The sequence below is a fragment of the Pararge aegeria genome, chromosome 12, assembly GCF_905163445.1.
Source record: "Pararge aegeria chromosome 12, ilParAegt1.1, whole genome shotgun sequence".
Lineage (NCBI taxonomy): Eukaryota > Metazoa > Arthropoda > Insecta > Lepidoptera > Nymphalidae > Pararge > Pararge aegeria.
In genome coordinates, this window is record NC_053191.1 from 5,017,704 (window position 1) to 5,039,337 (window position 21,634).

Sequence of the window (21,634 nt, forward strand, 5' to 3'; positions counted from 1 at the left end):
AATGAATTATGGCAACTATATTAAAATAAAACTTTAACAATGTACCAAATACGCTGCGATAAAATAAACGATACAAATGCCGCTTCTTTATTTTATGTATTTTTATATCCACACAACAAATATTTAACATGAATAAATAACAAAACAATAACTTACAACAATCAAATAAATATTCTTACCTACTTAAAATTTACACCTTAAGACAGGAAAACAAAGTTTCTATCGATACAAATTTTGTTAAAAAGTTGTGTGCGATGTTTTGTACGAAAACACGACTTTTAAACAGATTAGCTTCTTGGAGAAGATATACAAAGCTGCCGATGTGAATCTAAATTGACTGGTAAAAAAATATCCACATGTGCTTTCCAGATTGTTCCCTATGTTGGCATTAATTTAAAACTTGTCAGCTTGAAACAAAGCAGACATTGGTGCCTAATTCTGTACTCATCACAAACTCTTCACGATACTTTATTCAACTTACCCTTTTGTGTAATTTTTATACATCAAATTAACGTTTTATAAGTACCTATGTCAACAATATAAGTTTATAAAGTGGATCTACGTTTTTTTCCTTAGACAACTTTATATATGGTACACGAATAATATTAATTAACGTTCGGTACTATTTAGAACCTTGGGTTTGCTATTTACATTTGCGCCTTGACATTATTAATGAACTTTGTAAACTTTGGATCATAAATCATATATTTATCCTAATAGTCCATTCTACAACAGGAAAAACCTCATTTAAGTAGATTATACGCCAGTTTACTCATCTGTAAATATTCCTTAAACTTTAATGAAGCACCTAAATTCCTACTGAAATCACTAATAACGAATTCCAACTTCCCATAGTAATTATTTTATTGTGCTGGGTTCTGTTACATAAATATTTCACTATGTCTCCTGATTTCTTTAGACGCCATGCACATAATTAAGAATATCATTTTTTTTTTTCGTATTGTTTGTAGCTGATGAACCCTAATGAGTTTAACAGCGTAACGCGGGCTTGTTGGCGAGCCTCGGAATGAGGCTGAATGAGGGTTCTGTATGTACAGAACCCTCATTGAGCCATTATTGCATGCAGTGCATAATGCAGTGCCTTATGCAGTGTGTGAAAGTTGCTAGCTCACAAAGTTTTCCAATTTTCCCCATTTTATGGTAAACGTTTAGAAATATATAAGAAGCGGCTAACCGCCTGTTCGAGAAACTATACTAAAGTGGAGTGGTTTTTGATGATTCTTAATTCTGTGACGCCACGTTGTATTTGGAATTTCAATGGTGGACTGTATTCTACTTTCATTTTCAGATACCTTCCATTAATTAGGAGTTAAAGAAATATGAAATCCAATTATCCATCATTTGTGTCGGATAAATTGGTTACTAAAAGATACCGAACGCATTTAATTGGATTGCCATCAGAACTTAATGTGTGACGGAAAAGGGATAAAGTTTTCATTACTTGATTTGATCCACACAATCTTAATTAATATCATAATAAATGCGAGATTGTGTTTGTTTGCTTCTTCTTCCTTTACGGCCTTACTAATCAATAAATGAACTCGTTTTTTTTTATCCTGGAAATACATTAAATTGCCAAGGTTGGGATAGTTTTTATGTCTCAACGAAACAACCAAAAGATCCAAAAACCGTTTATAAATACTGTACATTATCCCGGCAAGATTTGACATCTGTGAGTGGCGTGCACTTCATACATGCACAAAAGCACTGCCTACCCTAAAATTTATATATAACTCGTATAGGAGGTAGATTTTTGTAGTTTTATGCAATTTTCCTGCAGTATGCATACCCTGGTAAGAAACCCAGTGCACGCCCACTGTCTGTAATCTATGTTAATGCTACAGTGTTTTTACCGTTTTAAGAGCTCCGATATAATGTCTACCGTCTTGAATTTAATAATCTCGTACGTGCCCGTAGTCTAGCGGAGTCAAAGTTGGGCACGTCGAACCACTGGTAAGTTTTCACGCTGCTTTTGTCGTATGAATATTCAACGCATTTCGTGTTCAGCCATCTGAAAATATAATTTAAAATGAGAATTTATTGTTGCTTTGTTAATATGACAACCTCTTTGGCGCAGTATTTTAGAGAAATGTACCGGGATCAATTCATGGCTTGTGTACATTTGGGCGCCTTTTTATAATGACAAAATTTGCTTAGCTGGTTATTCAGTATGTTTTCAAAAGTTGTTAACCGTCCTTTAAAAAACATCACACACCTAGCCACATATACATCGCCACTTTTTAAAGTGTCTGTCTGTTTGTTATACCTCTGTCCTTTTGGATAGGACAGAGGTATAACTCATAAATGCGAAGGATTTTTCACTTTTTTTGGCATCTTCCTTCTTTGTGCATACCCTGGTCAAAAACCCTGTGCACGCGACTGGTGCTAGGGTGTTAAGGTGTCCTTAGCACTCGACGGTCTTTTCGTGACGTTTCTGTTTATGGAGCGTGCAAAACCGATAAAAAGGTGCAAAGTGTATACTTAGTCATCACATCATCATATCAACTTATTACCGGCCCACAGCTGGGCACGGGTCTCCCACGCTTGAGAACGGTTTAAGCCATAAATTGAATATGGAAACTCAATAACTTACCCTCCTTGTACTTTACATCCCGTGGTCAAGTAGTCTTTCCTGTAGCACCTAGTTCCCACTACATTGAAGTACATGTAGCCAATCGTGGTCGAAGATTTCGTATCAGCTTTCAGCAAGCACCGGCGAAAGCTCTCGTCGCAATCGCAACTTAGCCTGCGAAAAACAAGAAACGTCAACTATTCTCTTCACCTCGAGCTAATGTACTACATGTTTAAAGTAATCGTGATTATGTACAACAGAATCCGCGAGGTTATATTTCAAACTGTTATGGTTAAGTCACAATAACTGCTTTTTTATAATTTTTCTTTCAAAACACGGGTATAATCTTAATATGTTGCCATTACTATCTTAATATTAATCCTTATCCAAATAATAGTTTTAAAAATATTAATTTTGATTATATACCTGCATAATATCTTTTTAAATTATTCAACTTGAACCTATCGCTTAGAAGTTGTAGAAGTTGCGGGTATGGAAAAAGTAAGAAAAATGCAGCGGGCAGCCCGGCCCAACATCAATAACATAGTTTGGAAATTAAACTGGACCGGGTAGGTAGCGCTGCAATTCGGTTCTAGGTTTTTTTAAGATATTAACACCTCTAATAACCGATTCGGTGCAGACGAAGTTGCGCGGGTCAGCTAGTATAATAATAATAAATCTTTTTTTCGGACGTGGTCCATAGCATGTAAGTAATAGGTACATCTTAAACTATGTTTCGGCTTAAAAACTATATCACACCTTTAAAAATACTAGAACCCTCCCCTGACACTCATTTGCACCCTGTCCCAGCACCTCCAGCACGACTAGCATGGGCAGGAGACAATTATCTCTCCGGGGAAAGAATAAAAAAGAAAGGAAAGAATAAAAATTTATCTTCTCCCACAGCTGAACTCTCAGAGCACTGGCGCGCAAGTTAAAATAATATTCAAATAATAAATGTGTAGTAAAAAATGGGGGTAAACTTCTCCTATTCCATATTCCCATGTTTTCGCAGGTGGACGCGTTAATTATATTCCCTATCAGCCCTGCAGAGTGATCTTAACAGCTTACATGCGATTACGCAAACGTTTCATATAACTGACATGCCATAGGTTAGCCATCATTATTAAGTAATTGGTAGGATTAAGTATACGCTTTTATAATATGATTTCTAAGGTAATTTTGGAGCTACCAATGTTCAAAGAATAAGGAGGTATGAGTTACATTTTAGGTGTTGTAATTAAATGTTACTATAAAAATGTAGTAATTAATATACTGATAAGTGATAACGACAATGTTAAGGTTTCTAAAGCCAGTGAATGTTCTCTTTATCAGGTAGGTTAATAATAGCGAGATATGAAACAAACGTACTGTCTATGAATGATAAATAAACAACATGTTTACTTAAGATGTATGATGTGTAGGTATTTTTACTTCAGCATATCTGTCTGGTGCAGTGTTGTGTGTCTCAGGAGGCTCCGGAAAAAATTACCACCACTATGCAATGGCTTAAGCCATTAAAAATCACGGTATTTATTGTCATCATACTTCTATTTCTAAATATTACAAGCGCTCCTATTAAAATAAGATCTCACTATATGTATGTTTAGCTCGACGACCTCCTTAGTGCAACGGCGTGCGCGGTAGTTTTAAGTTGAAGGTCATTGGTTTGATTCCCGGCAGGGGAGAATCGGGAATTTATTATTTCTGATTTATCTCTGGTCTGGTACGAGTAGTTGGTACCCTACCGACAAAGACGTGCCGCTAAGCTATAGCGTAGCGGTGCGATCACCTAGTAACCGCTTACTGCAATACTTCCTGAGTAAAAGGCAACTTGTAGTAGAATAAAATAAAATAGCTTGAACGTGCCAGTTCACCGTGCATTTACGATTAAAGTTTATTGCCCTGGTCCCACTTGAGATGCCATTATCTGTACAAGTGACGATTTCTCATTCGGTTTAGTAACTCCCAGTTACTAAATTCCAAAAACAGCATTTAGCCGAACCCCGAAGGCAAACACACCTACATAATCAATCGAAAAAAAATTGCCTAGCTTAGATATTAAGTTATTTTGCACTGTCTGTCTAAAACTATGCGTAGACGGAAAATAAAGGTTACTGGGTCAAGTGGTTAAGCAATACAATATATTATTTTCATACTCTCTCTGCCAGCGATTTCGCCGCTTGTACTATTCGCGTGTATCTATTGTTTCTCTAGTCATTGAAATATTCAGTATTATGTCATAAAAATTAACTAGTATTAAAAAGCACAATTTCACATTTATAAAATTAGTTAGATTCTAAAGATACAAAGTACCTATCTAAAAAAGTATCCATATTCCATAAAAATCTTTGCCTTCCGAACCGGAGCACCGGTGTCTACCGCGGTGTAGATTCAATAAGACTGACTTGGCTAAAAGAGTACTACAATAGGCCTAGATATATGAAAAAAAATTAAGAATTGCAAAGGGGGCCTGTTTCTCTCGGTCCACAAACAATCTACTACACAGTGAGCTTATACACACATAGGTACACATATTAAATTAATTACATTACTTATATATCATCGTCGTCATCATCATCAACCCACTATCGGCTCACTACAGGGTATGGGCCTCCTGTCAGAATGAGAAGAGAGTGTACTCCACCTCGCTGGTCAATTAATGGGTCTGGTCACCCGCTTTTGAGAACGTTATGGAGAACTCTCAAGCATGTAGGTTTTCTTACGATTTTGACGATAAGTTGCCCTATCACTGCGTGTCAGAAAGAGCAACAAAAAATAACCAATTTCGCCTTAATATACTGTCCTATTTCATCATGAAAATCCTATTAAAGTCCACTGGTGGACTAAAGGCCAACTGGAGGATTTGCCCATAATCACGACGCTGGACAGGCGGGTTGGTGATCGCAGTATATTTTAGTAGTAGCACAGAGGACGCTACTGCCTGCTCTACGTAAAATCCCTTAGTCATCTCGTACGACACCCGCGGGAAGAAGAGGGTGGTGATAACTGCATTCTGATACGCCGTCACCACACGGCACCTACATAACTATACTATTTAGTAGGGATTAAATTATTTTAATCAAGTAGAAGTTATACGGGGTACAATTGCGTCCTTCTGTCTTAACGCCATAATTCAGATAATTATGGTAATTATACATAATTACGAAAGATGACTCTATTTATGGTCCTCATATCCACGACCTTGACAAAGGATTAAAGTTTGTTTATCTTTATATATAAAAATGTAATGCTGTTGGACCGATTTGGATAATTTATGCCTTGCCTGATTCGCTTCTTCGTCTTTCCTAACGTCAAAGGTTGTCTAGAAGAGATCGCTTTAGCGATAAGACTGCCTTTACACGCCCCATTTTCTATTTTGTTTCTTCTGTATTATATGTGCCTACTTAGTATAAAATTTGTGTGAGCAATAAAGTATACAAACAAACAACATACTGACTAAAACCTCACGGTGTTCCTACTCACCGCCTGTTACGGAGCCACGGAAAGCTTTCGTTTACTTCCGCGACTCCGTCAGCGGATGTCCGCCGAAACGAACCTATTTTCGGCACTAGGTACGTGTCCGTGTAAACGTGAGAGAGGTGCCGGAACACTAGAACGCCAACCAACGCGAGGACTATATTGTGGACAACGGAGACACCCGTTTCCATTACCCAGAAATCCAAAAAAGAACCTATTGAGAGCAAAACAGTGAACGCGCAGGAAGAACTCCCTGCACTTACGACCAGCCCTTAACGCCTTGAACAGTTCATATCTGGACGGTCCTCGGGGTCCGGAGGTATATCTTCAATAACTTTACCGACCCAGAAATCCAGACGCAGAAATCAACCTCAAGACCTTACTGTATTGGTAAGCAAACATGCTCTCGTGGTTGTTTTCAGATACTTGTTGATTAGATAATCAGACACTATAATACCCTGGTATTATCTAGTCTAGTAGAAGTAGAATCTTTGCCGGTTGGTAGTTCTACTTCTAGGGCCATTTCTAAACGGATGCACGAAGAGGTGACGCAACTCTCACGTTGTATTTTGATGACTAAAAGTTTTTTTTTACTATCAGGTCACTTAAATTTAGCATTGATACTTTATGTATTTAGTCGAAAACCTTCCTTTCCTCAGGAAATTATTGTATTATGTTAACCTACTTGTTTAATGTTTATGTATATCTATTAAAATGATAGAAGTAAAATTGTAACTTGCCAAAAATGTGTAAGGTTACCTTGACGAAATTTAATGCACGTTACTAAAATATACAGGTAAGTAACCCCTTTAAAATTAATTACTTATAAATCGCTAAATAAAGCATTTTGCCTTATTTTCGAATACGGTGCTAAACGAAGAATGTAACACGTATGATTGCTTTATAAGTGTGTCTGTAAAAAACGTATCACTCAATCTGGTAGCTCAAGCAACTATTTCAATATATTACTAATCTCTTTTAAGGAAGTTTCATGTAAGATAGTTACGGCTTCAGGACACAAGGTGGCACTGCAATCGTTTAATTTGTTTAATACCACTTAGGTGATTTTTATTTTTATTATTTTGATTATTATTATTTACACAAATGTTACACTAAAGCAGTTTGTACTGAGATATGGCAGGCGGTACAACACAGGTATATTCCTTGTTTTCCTTGGGTATTTTTATATAACTTGCTTTCCAGTAAATGAACAGACGAACGGCAAACGAACTATGTAATTCAAGCAGGGATCGGCCTTACCTGCAAATACTGGCCAAGTTTAAACACAGACAAAGCGGTTAAAAAGTATGGGGGCTTAAAAAGAGCCACCTAGTAAAGAGATACCTACGTAGAGGACCCGGTAGACGCCAGCCTGCCCGGATAAGCAGCGTCACATTAAATATGAAACAATCAAATTTGGTCAGATATCGACATCGCAGCGTCACCTACCGAGTCTTATAGTGAATCTATTTAAATATACACACAATATTTCATCCATGTTGGTTCAGCCATTTAAGAGGAGTAAGGTGACAAACACACTTACAGTAAATTACCTACCTTGTATAATAAGAATTGTTGGTAAGGTTGAACTTAGTATCGCCAGCTGCTATATATTCAGCGCAGTTGTCGTGATCCCTGCAGCATGCATCCGCCTTCTGCGATGGTCCAAGATCATCGTAATCTTCCGCTACATTTCCCGGTCCACACCATTTTGTTCCTGAACGTTGAGGAAATTTAATAGGCCATGGCCAAAACAATGGTTAAAAGCAAAGAGGTTAAGAAGTTAAATTAATAATAATACGAGTATATGTCAGGATTCATATTATCAGGATGATTTAACAGTTTTTTTTTTACATCTTAGCAGTCTCGCCCATATATTATGAGGCGTGTTCAGTCCAGTGGTTTGTGGTAAAGATTGAGAAATGAACTCCTAAGCAGACAGTAGCACTGTCTGCTGAGGAGTTCAATTCTCAATCTCTACAGATATTCACCAGATGTTCACCAAATTTGTGCAGAGCTAAACTGACGATTAAACCTCTATAGAGGTTTTTTTTTCAAACAATCGCCGAGTTTTTTAACGTAACAGTTTTGGGAATCGTAAGTGGATCTTTAAGGTTATGCTGTACCCTTTTTCATAGTCGGCTATTCAAGTCGCCTGCAACTATCTCTTACAACGACTTACGGCTACGTACGGCTTTGCGAGTTTTGGCGGGTGCAGTGCCATAAACACTAAGCGTCTACAGAGTATATATCAGATAGAATCCAGTGGTAAATAATAAAACTAAAGTTTTCTCCCATTTTAATTTAGACCTTGACCCACAAAATTACAAACAAAACACATAGTAGTAGGAGCGCGTACTATTAAAAAAAAATACCTGGATAAATTAAGCTGAACCTGAGCCTCGCCAATTCCTCGGGAGATAACTCATCAAGATCCAAATCTATGGCATTATCTTCAAAGCTTTTCGTATTTATATCGTTAAATATCCAACACTGACTTCTGTTAAAAATAATAAATAGCACGGCGAAAAACTTAAAAGCCATTTTAATTACTGTTTGATGACTTCTACTAGCAACGTAACTATATAATATGTAATGTGTTTATCGATGACGCTTTCTTTATATACACCGAAGGTGTTTAAGGTTGTACCATTTAGGTAGCGGACGCTTAAGCGTTTTATGTATACATATTATGTTTTTCCGTATTTCGATTGTTAACCAATAGTTCGATTTCCGTGACCCATATTTTCTATCAAATATTATTCATTATTCGTGATTATAATTTTAGTTATCTATTATCATTTCTTTGTAAATCTTTATCCGATTACTGACAACTATGATTTAGTTAACTATGTAAGTCGGATTTTTAACTCGAAAATAGCGTTGAATTATAAATATAGATACGCCAGCCCAACCAAAATGTAGATAGAGATCGCGCGGGGGCTGCAAGATGGGGTATCTTGTTTCACGTTATTCGTATTTCTTCTACTATAAGGAAAATATCTAAACCCTTCCAGTTCATTTTTTTTATTTTTTTTATAATGTAAGTAAGTTTTTTTTATAATATAGTATATATTTATACATATGTTTTTACCCGCTCAAGACCTAGCATGCAACTAAGCACCTGAAGAAGTCCAACTGCACAAAAGTTATTTCTTGAACTATAACTTGGATTATTTGCAAGATTTTCATTGTTTTTCTTGTTAAAAAAAATCTTACCTAAGCGGCGTGCAAACAAAGCGTTTTTAATTTTTTTTTCATAGCTAGTGGATAGGTATACATAAATATGTTATTCCTTTTTTTAAATCGTGTGTTTTTTTAACATTAACAATATTCATTCTAAGTACCTTTATCAATACACACGTTTTAGATAAAGCTAAAACAGTGTCCTGCTGTTGAAGGCACATCCTTGCATATATTATTATCAGCATGGGGTACCTTTGAAAGATAATGCAGGTTAAAATGGGTCTAGATCAACTTGTTATCGAAAATAGTCCGCTGTGAATATTAAAAGCCATTAAAAGAGCTAATATTAAGAGCTAAAGGTATAAATTAGCTGTAGCATTCTAGCCTTGCTTTATTATTAACCAGGTAATACCTCCCGTTTAGCTAAGCTGATGATGAATTCAAGCAATTAAAAATCCCTCGCTATAATAACGGTGAGGGAATCATGAGGAAAGTGCGTGTCTGAGACAGAGTTCTCCTTATCCTTGGCAAGGGCGTGTGAAGTCTACACCAGGAAAGCGTCGTGGTCAGGGCTAATCCCTTCTCATTCTGAGAGGAGAACAGCACGTCAAGGTGTTTCACGACAGGCTTTAATCAGAGGCGTAAATCTTGCAATCTTTGCTGTCTAACGTCACTTATGTATTTTATTTCGTATGCAAATGTGGCGTTTGACAGCAAAAATCGTGGGATAATGGAACTTTCAAGATATATAGAAGAAGAAGAAGAAGAAGCAACAGAACAGAAAGAAGCAAGAAGTTTCAAGCAACTGTATAAAAACATGACAAGCGCTTGACATAAAATCAAGCTCCCACTTCCTCGGTATAAACTTAAAAGAGTTGGTCGAAGTAGTCCATATTTCAGATCTATCATAATTTATAATAAACTACCGAATATCATTAGGGAAGAAAACAATGATATCATTTAATAGGAAAATCAAAGAATGGTTATTACAAAAATGTTTCTATCATTTTTGAAATAACCATTCTTTTTTCATTATTTTTATATGCAAGAATTTCTTACTTTATAGACCTCAAAATAATGCATTTTCTAATCGGTTGTATATTTTAAAAGAAGATAATAGGAAATAATAAATATATACTAATACTAGTGGACCCAGCGCCATCTGTCGGGCTGATTTGTCAAACGCATACACAAGAAATATAAAGATATAAAGATATAAAGATATATTAATAAGTAGGTTGGACTTATAAATAAAACATCAAATAGAGTTCGATTTACTAAAAGTACCTTACAAAGACGCGATAGCAAGATTTCAAATTTCAATTTCCACTTCAAAACTCAATTGAAAAATCTTTGTTATTTAGGGTGGAGGTCACCCTATTAATCTTTGAGACCTTATAATCTGAGGTGAAGTGCTAAAAGTATGTTTTTCGGAAGAGTATAGAAGGTCTAACCAATTAAATAGTATTTTCATTATCATTATACATTATCAATGCCAATGGAAAATGGAAATTACCCGCATTGTAGAATGTAGGAAATTGTTGAAGGAAATATTCTTTTTTAACTATCGCTATGGATTAGTTTGCTTTAATTTTTAACAGTAGGTACCTATTTAAGGCAAAAGAACGTTATTAGTTTTTATTAGATATCTTTTATTATAGTTTACAGTACGTACCAGTTATTAATTTGAACATGTATAGAGTATTCTACTGTTGTTTAGAATGATCACAAGCATAACACATGATATTGGTATGAACAAGACTGGTGGGTGTGGTTATGTTTTCATCAACAAAAATATCGTGACTATTGGTAAAAACGATTTCTATCCTTAAACTGTCGGTTTTTAGATAGTACCTTTGCATGCCTATTGCCTTGAGTTTCAGTCAAAGTCAGCTGTCAAGTGACGTTTGTGACGTTTGGTTTTGCTTGGATTAGGAAAAAAAACTGTGATTTCCTTCCTGTGTTTGTTTAATTTGTTTTGTTTACGAAATATAAATCCGATTGTTACGATTTCTCTCTAATTATATTTGTTGAGTATGGTTGAATAGTTTCCGTATTTGTTGTACACCTTGGCATTAAGGTTAAAAGGAGTTATACATTTAAAAGGACACCAACTAAACTAAACAGCTATGGATAACTTAAAAAATATATGGAAACCTGAACGTAAGTGAATGCTTAATCATATTACAAAGCTTATCTTCTTTCGAAGATTTGCAATGGGTTAAAAAGCACTAAACTTTCGATACTTATTAAAATTTAAAAGGTAGGATCTCCCAATCTGTCTGTTTGGCACATATTTACGGCTAAACCGCTCGACCGATCTTTATAAAATTACGTGGAAACATACTCTATGGAGATGGACAGGCTGCATTTACCTTGTGATATGTTATCACTTTCAACGAAAATCGTTAACAAATAATAGTTACCTTTAAAGAAAAATGGAAAGTATAGATATATTTTCCTACAAGTATCAAAAATCAAGCTTATCATTTTAGTCATAAAATGTTAAACCACTTTTTACTACTTTGTAGTTTATCGTATCCAAGTGGAGGCACCAGTACCAAAACGTGTTATATGTGATAATTGTCCAAATAGACCAGAGTTTTATGGAAAAGAGTATCATGGACTGATGGGCCACAAGGAAGCAGCATTGTTTCTTGATGGTGAACCAAATGGATCTTATCTAATAAGGAAAGGCAATGAGTGCAATGATTTTTACACATTATCTTGGAGGTATTTAATACTTTTTATATTTAAATCTTGTTACACTGACTGTCAAAATGTGATTTCAAATACTCTAAGAATCTTCTTTGAATGCCCCTCAAAATTGAAACCTATAAACTTACACTAGTTTCTACATACATAGGAGTATTTATAGAGTTGTTAAACACCATGGAAGGCGAGCAATGCAATTCCTTTTAAAGGAGTAATGTTATAGTGATAATAAAGGCTTTACTGACTACTCTAAAAGAAAATAATTTGAACACTTTAAATTACACTACTAACTAGTGTTAGATTTTTCAGGGGAATATAGGGGTCCTCCAAGCTAGCCCATACCTCGAACTGCAACAATCATGTGAGCAATGTAATTGTTATATATATATTTCTTTAAATATATTTTATTATTTTATGATTACAGATTTAATGATAGAATACATCACTACAAGTTATTCTACGATGGGACACATTACATAAAAGAGAAGCGTTACGACAGTATTTATGATTTAGTAGCAGATGGGCTTATCATCTGCCATATGGAATTGAAGGCCCATCATATACTAGAAATGATCAACTCTCACACAAACTATACTGAGAGTCCATATGTCACGTTAAATAGAAGGAAACTAAAAAACACTTTGACTGAAATTCATCAGTAAGTTTTTTTCTCATTTTATTGAGTAGCAGTGGCGTGCATAGAGAGTATGCAGATGATTTAAAATGAAGAAAATCTCCAATACAAGTTATAATTAATTAAGCGTAGGCTTTTTATAATTCTTACACTCTTGTTTGTTTATTTATTTTATTTATTTATCTGCATAACCTGTTCATACCCTCAATACATGCCACTGTTGAGTATGTAGTAGATTTGTTTAGTAAAGTTAAGTAAAATTGTTAAATGAAGAGTATATTCAAATTAGGCAGAAAGTTTCTTGAATTAGTTTTAAATTAGTTTGACGGCTGATTGGCGCAGTTTGCAGCGACCCTGCTTTCTGAGTCCAAGGTTGTGGGTTCGATTCCCACTACTGGAAAATGTTTGTGTGATGAGCATGAATGTTTTTCAATGTCTGGGTGTTTATACGTATATTCTAAGTATTTATGTATATTATTCATAAAAATATTCATCAGTCATCTTGGTACCCATAATGGCGATGTGTGTATTGTCGTAGTATATTTATTTATTTTTTTATACATACAAGCACTGTGGTGTGCATAGAGGATATGCACGTGGTATGCAGAAATTATAAAATGAAGAAATCCTCCAGCACGAGCTATAAACAATTAAGGGTAGGCTTTTATTTCTTTAACAATGCCTATGCTTAAATTTTTTATAACTCGCACTGGAGATTTTCCTCATTTTGTATCATCTGCATACCCTGTGCATACTCTCTTTGCACACCACTGCTTGTATGTATTTAAAACTAATTTAAAAAACAATCTGCCTTATTTGAATTGAAAATCTCCAGTAATGTGTAGTTAACACATGTCCTTTTCCTTGGTTAATCGGCAAATATTTTGTACTTGCTGTTGCCCTTGTTCTTCATCCGCATTTATTTTCTTATAAATTCTTCTTTAATTTTATTACATTTCCATCCTATTTTAGGTAGTCTAACAATTAAATAACAAAACATTTCATTTCACCAGGGCACCTAAAAACGCAAGTCCTATTAACAGGAATGATGACCAAATATTGGAGGTTGAATCTGATGTTAAAAAACCTCTAGATCTCACACCGTCTATAGAAGACAGCCCACTCTTGTACAAGTATTTGAAATCACATAACTTCAAGGTGCATACATTCAAAGGTCTTAACTGGTGTGAGTTGTGTGCTAACTTTCTGTGGGGTTTCACTGCGCAGGGTGTTAAGTGTGAAGGTAATCTTATTCATTCATCAACATTATCATCCTGAGCCCACAGTACAGGCCTATTTATAATTTTTTAATGAAAATTATCAGATAACTAAAAATTCATAGCTAAACTACTAACCAATCGAAGTTGGTATGAAATGCCTAACAGCTTTGCATAGCTTGAATTGTATGCTTGCAACCATGGAGTCGTTCTTTAGGACCACAGTGGGAAATGGAACTTATGTGACGGGTTTTATTTAAAGCTTAAATTCTTTCAGACTAACACTGCCACTGCCACCAAGAGCTAACTTTGCAAAATAAAAATTAATTGATTGCGGAATTTGCGAATCAAAACCAAGTTAAATTGGTTCCATTTTACTTTGACGTTCCTTATCCTATTTATTTTCGGGCTCATACAATATTCGTCAAGTGTGCGATTTTTCTTGATACTTACAATTTATTTTGTGTCCTATTTTTAGCTAGCTACTTCTTAAACTAACTTTAAACTTTGCCTTTGCCATTATTTTTGTACTTGTAAAAGGCTCAAAGAGTATGTTCCATAGTTTAATTCATCAACTGTTTTATAAAAAAAACACATTTCATTTAGGGGCTTAGGTCCTACTTTTGTTAACAAATCATCCCTGTACCTGTTTGATGTTTGCTTGCATATCCAGGATTTACAAACATTTTCTTACAAAATGCTGAATGAAGGAAACATAAACAATTCGACGATGTTATAGGCCTTGACCTTTTTATATATAATATTGACCCTGATACGAGTATAATCTCTATGTACCTATCTTAAAATAGGATATTTTACCAATACATATTTCAATTTACTTCAAACAAGTGATAAATAATTAATTAAAACGGTTTGTTTAAAAACAGCCCGAGTAAATGATCGAACGGATGATGTTGTCGCGCCGCCGCATTTTGTCGCACGCACCCCCTTTAAGGTCCTGCCTATGTAATTTAAGATTATATTACGAATCAAAATTGTTATTTACGAATAATTTAACAATGAGGTAAACATTGGGCTTTGGACTCAATATCTAGATTGCCAAAGTAAGGCAATAATGGAACCTCGATAACCTGTATTAGTTTCAGTCATCTGTTACGCCATTTTTTTGTAAAACCAAAGAGTAGATAAACAAATTTATTCCTTACAGATTGTGGCTTCATAGCACATTCAAAATGTTCAGATGTAGTGCCCAACCATTGTTTGCCAGATCTCAAGAAACTCAGAGGTGTATTTGGTATAGATTTAACGACTTTGTTAAATGCACACTCGAGCACATTGCCCTTTGTCGTGAAGAAGTGCGTTAATGAGATAGAGGCGCGAGGAATGGACTCAGAGGGCATCTATAGAGTTTCCGGTTTCGCTGATGAGATTGAGGCATTAAAACTGGCATTCGACAAAGGTAAGCTTATTTATGAAAGAGATATAAAGAACTTCAAAAACACAACAAAACCTTTCTGACAATTCAAATTCAGAATTAATTTATTTCAAGTATGCCTTTTCTCTTCACTTTTGAAACGTCTAGTAAGTATGTCTATTTGTAGTGACTCTACAACCGGTTTGGAAAACAGATTCTACCGAGAAGAGACGATAAGAAGCTCAGTAGTTGCTAACATCTAAATTTACCTTGTCATTCAGAAATTCATCATCAAACTCGCTATAATAAGTGTGTTTTGACATTGTTTAAATGTATGCATTGCTAGGTCCAGAATTACCTTGTCATAAATATATTGTACCCGTAACAGAAGCTACGCTTACTTTGGGGCAAGATGGGGGCTACGATGTGTTTATTGTCGTAGTATAATATAATAATAATAATAATAATAATATTTATTTCCAAAAATCTTAAGTCTAAACAATATAGTAAAAACATTTCTTATTTTATAGGATGGGGCATCCATGAAATCTTAAAAATTATATTACTACAAGCTTCTGAAGCTAAACTAAGAAACCTTGTATTTCAGCTTCAGTGCCTTCACCCCCTAGGGTTTTTGATTATTTTTAGCTCAAATATTAAACATGCAGTTATAATTACTTAATAATAATAGGACTACGCTAACTACTACGGGCTAATTGATTTATATTTTTTGTAAAAGGTTGATTATTAATATGTTATATACTACTTGTTCCTCTCTATAAAAAAATAATAAATATAAAGGTGTATGCCTGTGTGTGTGTGTTGTGTAGTGAAGAGAGGGTGTGTATTGTTGTATTCATTGATGAGAATGAATGTGTGTAAAGGGTACTTTGTAAATAAAGTTGTTAGTAAATAAATTAAATTTTAACAGAAAATGGGTGCCCTTTTTATTTTAAAATAGTAAGTAGGTTTTCAGTATCGTCATATGATAAACTCTTTAAATATGCAGTTATGGCTTTTTTACAATTTATTTTGTTGAGAGGGTAGATGTTCGTTGACTCATTTATTTTGTTATACAAATGAGGTCCCAGGAAAGAAAAGAATTTTTTAATAAATGATGTGTTTGATAATTGTGATGTTTTTACTACGGTATGTTTTCGGCGTTTATTAAGATGGGCAGTATCATACGTAAGTTCAGCATGTTGCTTTAATAAGACACTTAATATAAACAATTTCCTTACTGAGAGAACTTCACAGCTTTGATAAAGCAAAGATGTCGAAAACAAATAAGGGCGAAAAGTAGCAACCTTTAATAAAGCACGTTGTGCGATTTCAACTTTCTTTATAAAAGTTTTTGAGGCTCCACCCCACGAAGATATGCAATATGTAATTAGAGCTTGACACAAAGCAAGGTAGATGCGTTTCATGATTGCAGCAGTTACGGCATGCCTGAGATTTTTAAAAATGTAAATCATTTTGTTTAATCTAGAACTCAATAACTCGATATGTTTCTTAAAATTTAAATTGCAGTCTAGAGTAACGCCTAAATATTTTATAGACTCAACTCGTTCCAAACTTCGGCAGGAGCAAGAGGAATTATTATAATCATTAGCACAAGAGTGATATATCAGGCACAGATCATTCGGCAAGTTTGAAGTTTGCCGCAGAGAGAATGTGATGTATTTAGTCTTTTCTACGTTAAGTGAGAGTATGTTATTATATAACCATTTAGTAACAGCATTAAAGCCAGTTTGTGCCGCTTCATAAACTTCTGTCCAGGTATCTGCTGTAAAAACTAGGGCAGTATCGTCCGCATATGAATATATTTGACCTTTGTGCAGTTGGATACGTGTGAGCAAATCAATATAAACAAGGAAAAGTGTTGGTCCCAGAATACTGCCTTGTGGCACACCGTGGGTAACCAGTTGTTCACTACTGCAGTAGGAATCAACTCTAACACACTGGTATCGATCCGTTAGGTAATCCTTGAAAAGTTGTAGCTGGAGCCCTCTGATACCTATTTTTTCTAGCTTCTTTATTAATAAAGGTATGGAAACGGTATCAAAGGCCTTAGCTAAATCCAAAAAAATGCATATACTTTTTTTCCCCTGATCGAGACTGGTAGCAATGTAATTGGTTAAATAATGTACTGCATCATCAGTGGATTTGCCGTGTCGAAAGCCAAATTGATTGCGTGATAGGAATTTATTCTTTTCTAAATATTGCACCAATCTCCTATTTATAATTTTTTCTAAAATTTTAGACATTGATGACAAGATAGAAATAGGTCTATAATTGTTCAGGTTATTTTTATCACCATTCTTAAAAATTGGACGAACTTCTGATTTTTTAAGTGCTTTTGGAAAAATACCTTTTCGAAGACAACAATTAAAAATATACGTTAAAGGTGTTATTAAATATTTTATACATTTTTTAAGCAGTTTATTTGTAATTCCATCCCATCCTACAGTGCATTCACTTTTTAAGTTGATTATGAGATTGTGTACTTCTTCCTCATCCGTATCCAACAACACAAAAGATTTTATTTGATTTTGTGAGTCCCGCCACAAATCAGGTGCAATGTCAACTTCATTGCTAAAACCTTCAGCCAAATTTTTACCAATATTTATGAAAAAGCTATTGACCATGTCAACCGACAATTGTGGCGAGTCTAACAAATTTAATAACTCTTTGTTATACCCTGTTTGTTTTTTGGAATTCATAAGATTTTTAAGTACATTCCATAATTTTTTGTTATCATTTTTTGCCATATTCACCTGTTCTTGGTCGTAATTTCTTTTAAGTTTCTTTAATAATGTATTACAATAATTTCTGTAACGTTACGTTCTGTAGTATATTTATTTATTTTATTTATATTTCAGATGGAGAGGCAGCGGATTTGAGTGTGTATAGCAATATAAACGTGATCGCGGGAACGCTGAAACTATATCTCCGGTTACTGCCTGTTCCACTAATCACCTATGAGGTCCATCCCATCCTGGTGAATGCTATCCGTGAGTATTTCTCTTTGATTGCCAACTGTCTCTAGTCCAGAAATCTACACTCCAGGATCTCGAATGCCGCTTGTCTCCTGCGACAGGATTTATGCTGTCTATGATTTATTTGGGGTTTTATCATTAGAGCACCACAGGTATGTTTGGAACTCTAGTTCTTCTAGGGACCTCCTCATTTCTATCGTTGTTTTACGAGTCTCGAGTTTAGAGAGCTCGGAGAACCTATGATTTCGGGGGCCGAAGATGCTGGAATGGCGGGCCCGAACATGTAATCGCAACGTTGGTCGGTTGGCAGACGACATCAAACGTCGCTGGGAGCTGCTGGTAACAAGCGGCCCAGGACCGTTGATTTTGAAACTAACAAAAGAAGTCTAAGTCCAGCACTGGACGACAACCAGTTGAAGTTAAGTTTACACACTTTTTTAAAACATCAAGATTACCGCTTCTGGTTCACATCTTCTTGACTCTTTTTACAATAAAATCACATTTAATTTGCATCCCAAGTTTATTGAATTTTATTTGTAAATGAAATTAGACCGGTACTGCCATAGTTATTAGCAGATAAATTATTGTCACTTTACACTCATATGTCTTTGCGGTGGACAAGCGTCATCTCTCAGCACGGCTAGCTTGAGCAGGAGACAATTATCTCCCTGGGGAAATGATAAAAATTTATGTTCTCCCACAGCTTTATCAATAATAGCCCAGTGGGCAGCTCAGCCCAGCACGCACCTCTTATTTCTAAGTTATGTGCGTTTTAAGTAATTAAATTATCACTTGCTTTAAACTGTGAAGGAAAACATCGTGAGGAAGCCTGCATGCCTAAAAGTTCCCCATAATGCTTTCAAAGGTCCACAAATTCGAACTGTGCCAGCGTGGTGGACAACGGCCTTAAACCCTTCTCAATGTGGAAGGAGACCCGTGCCCTACAGTGGGCCGGTAATGGGTTGATATGATGACGATGCCAGCTGGCGCTCAAGTGGAAATAATATTAATAATAATAATATTTATTTATTTTGTTTATTTATTTATTTATTTGGTATATATGTCCCAACACTACGCACTACACTATGACATAAATAGAATAATTAAAAACTAAACTAAATAAAAAAAAAAACTTACAGCAAATATTAATATGCAATATAAAAAAATTTTACAAATTAAAATTTCTGCGTCCAGGCAGCCCTACGTGGAGTTTAATATACAACTTGTTAATTGGAGTCGTATCGATTTATAAGTGCTTTCAGAATGCCGTTACTGCTTACCCAAGTTCTTTTCATTAAGGATGCTATTCGTTTTCTTCTGATGGCAAAAAAGTCATCAGTATTAGCCCTCGCGAACATTTCTGATGCACTACAATTAACGGTGTAAGCCCAACAGCATTCTGAAACCATTATTATACTGAACTCGTAGGGCGTTTAGGGTAATCGGGTTATATTATTTTTGTCTCCTGCCTGCGCTAGGCCTGCACGTGTTCATATTCATACCGGCGCGCTAGAAACAATGCATCCAGCGCGGGAATATACAAGCCTTAAATGCGCACTGTTACTTGATCACAAAGAATTTCACAGGACATTGTTTTATTTGGGCAGAAATGAAAACAACGGCGCTGCAAGTGACGATGTTGCGCGAATGTCTGGATATGTTGCCGCCCGCACACTTTAACTGCCTGCAGTATATGGTACAGCACTTGCATAGGTAAGTTTTTAAAACAGGTTAGACGAACTCCCTGGCGCAACAGCGAGCGCTGTGAATTTATAAAGGAGATCCCGGGTTCAATTCGGGAATTTATATTTTTTTAATTGGCTCTGGGAGACTTTTGGCCGAGGCTAGTTACCACCCCACAGACAAAGACGTGCCGCTACGCGATTTTCGGTTCCGGTGCGATGTCACGTAGAAAACGATTGGGGGTATGACTACCACAATCCCTTAGACTGCATCATCACTTACGACCACCAGTTAAGATTGCAGTCAAGGGCTAACTTGTAGTGGAATAAAAAAAAAGGTTTTTTTTAATATCAAAATCCGCTGAATCGAGAGCTTCTAGGTTGAATGTAGGACAGTCTTTTGTCATAGTATTTAAACTTAGTCTAGCTTATCGCTTAGTTGAGAGGAAGAGGAAATATTAGTAGGTAGAGGTTATAACATTAATTACCATATTTCTATACAAAGTTTAATCTGTTATTCTATATTGAACCACGACCTACCGCATCGCATCGCCGACCCGCGCTGTTACTTCGTTGCAGGTTCACGGGGTTGTAGCGTGATGTAAATAGTTCATTAAAAGCAATCCGTCCATGTCCACCAATCCAATCCATCAAAATGCAAATCTCCGCTAGTGCATAGAAAAAACAGCTTCAGCTTTATTATAAGTAAAGAATATACAATAAAATGTTCTTTGAATTCAGGCCTCTCTCGGAAGAGAGATACATTCTTGGGGTTGTCTGTTCCAGTCGAATTTCCTATTAGGAATTAATTCGTCTATTAGGTATAATTTTGTGACGTAAATATTACGTACGGAAACAATCAATTTTCAGGACACAATAATGTTTATTTTTAATCGCATTTATTTGTCTATCTAGGGTATCCCAGCAAGCGGACGTAAACAAAATGTCGGCACACAACCTAAGTACGGTTTTCGCGCCAACGTTGGTCGCCACGCCTCCCGCCATCACGGATTTGGCTTTTGAAATAAGAGCGTTACAAGCACTTATAGAGTATTGCCCGCAAATTTATTATGGGAACAAATGAATACAGATAAGCCAAGTTAGAGCGAAACCAGTCGACGTGCATATGGCGTGGAGCTTTTATAAATAACTCTTCGATCTCAGCATTAAAAATAACATTATATTATGTCGCTTAATATTGCAGTGAAACTTCTTAGGCGGCGATTCGATATCTTATTTAAACAAGAAGTGAGTGGGAAATTTCATGTACCTACGTCAATGGACTCTATGTCCTTCGTTACATGTGAGGGAACTAAGATAAGGTAACGTCGAGAGAAAATAAGCGCGACATTAAGCATCGCGAATCGAGGTCTCAGGCGTTGAAAAAAAAAAAAAAAAGGAAGGGTACTTATGTACACGCGTTCTAAGTTATAACTTCTTTGGCGTAACAAGATAAAAATCTTTTCAAAAATTGTATCTTTCGCCTTTTTCTACGTTTGTAGAAAAAACGACACTAACAATAGGAAAAAGGGATTGTTTGAAGAAAAACTAAAATTACTATAGCTAACTTCATGGTGTCGGTTTTTTTGTGACGGTGAGCGCGCGCATCGTACAAATTTACTCTCACCATTTTTCCCTAACGCGCCAAACGAAGCATAAAAAAATTAAACATGCTTGGCATTTAAGCATTACTGGTCAACAACATGCGAGCAACGGCCGGCAAAAGTTGTATTAAAATCCATATCTGTTGTGG

General features: G+C 35.6%; 2 protein-coding genes across 3 annotated transcripts; one reads left to right on the plus strand and one right to left on the minus strand.

Annotated features, from left to right (window-relative positions):
* Nucleotides 1-34: 34 nt before the first annotated feature.
* On the minus strand, nt 35-11,017 carry LOC120628065 (phospholipase A2-like). Of its 2 annotated transcripts, none has more exons than XM_039896267.1 (4): nt 10,935-11,017; nt 7,631-7,790; nt 2,615-2,767; nt 35-2,032 (listed from the first exon to the last, which is right to left on the minus strand). In XM_039896267.1, exons 1-4 carry the CDS (start codon nt 10,951-10,953, stop codon nt 1,900-1,902), a joined length of 465 nt encoding a protein of 154 aa, XP_039752201.1. In that variant the 5' UTR covers nt 10,954-11,017; the 3' UTR covers nt 35-1,899. The 2 variants fall into 2 exon arrangements, with proteins under 2 accessions (XP_039752201.1, XP_039752200.1); XM_039896266.1 differs by lacking the exon at nt 10,935-11,017 and adding an exon at nt 8,449-8,640.
* Nucleotides 11,018-11,047: 30 nt separating this feature from the next.
* Nucleotides 11,048-21,277, plus strand: LOC120628064 (beta-chimaerin). Its single transcript, XM_039896265.1, has 8 exons — nt 11,048-11,422; nt 11,791-11,992; nt 12,399-12,632; nt 13,622-13,851; nt 14,994-15,245; nt 18,083-18,214; nt 19,807-19,912; nt 20,797-21,277. The coding sequence occupies exons 1-8, from the start codon at nt 11,389-11,391 to the stop codon at nt 20,963-20,965; spliced, it is 1,359 nt and encodes a 452-aa protein (XP_039752199.1). The 5' UTR covers nt 11,048-11,388; the 3' UTR covers nt 20,966-21,277.
* The last annotated feature ends 357 nt before the right edge of the window (nt 21,278-21,634 follow it).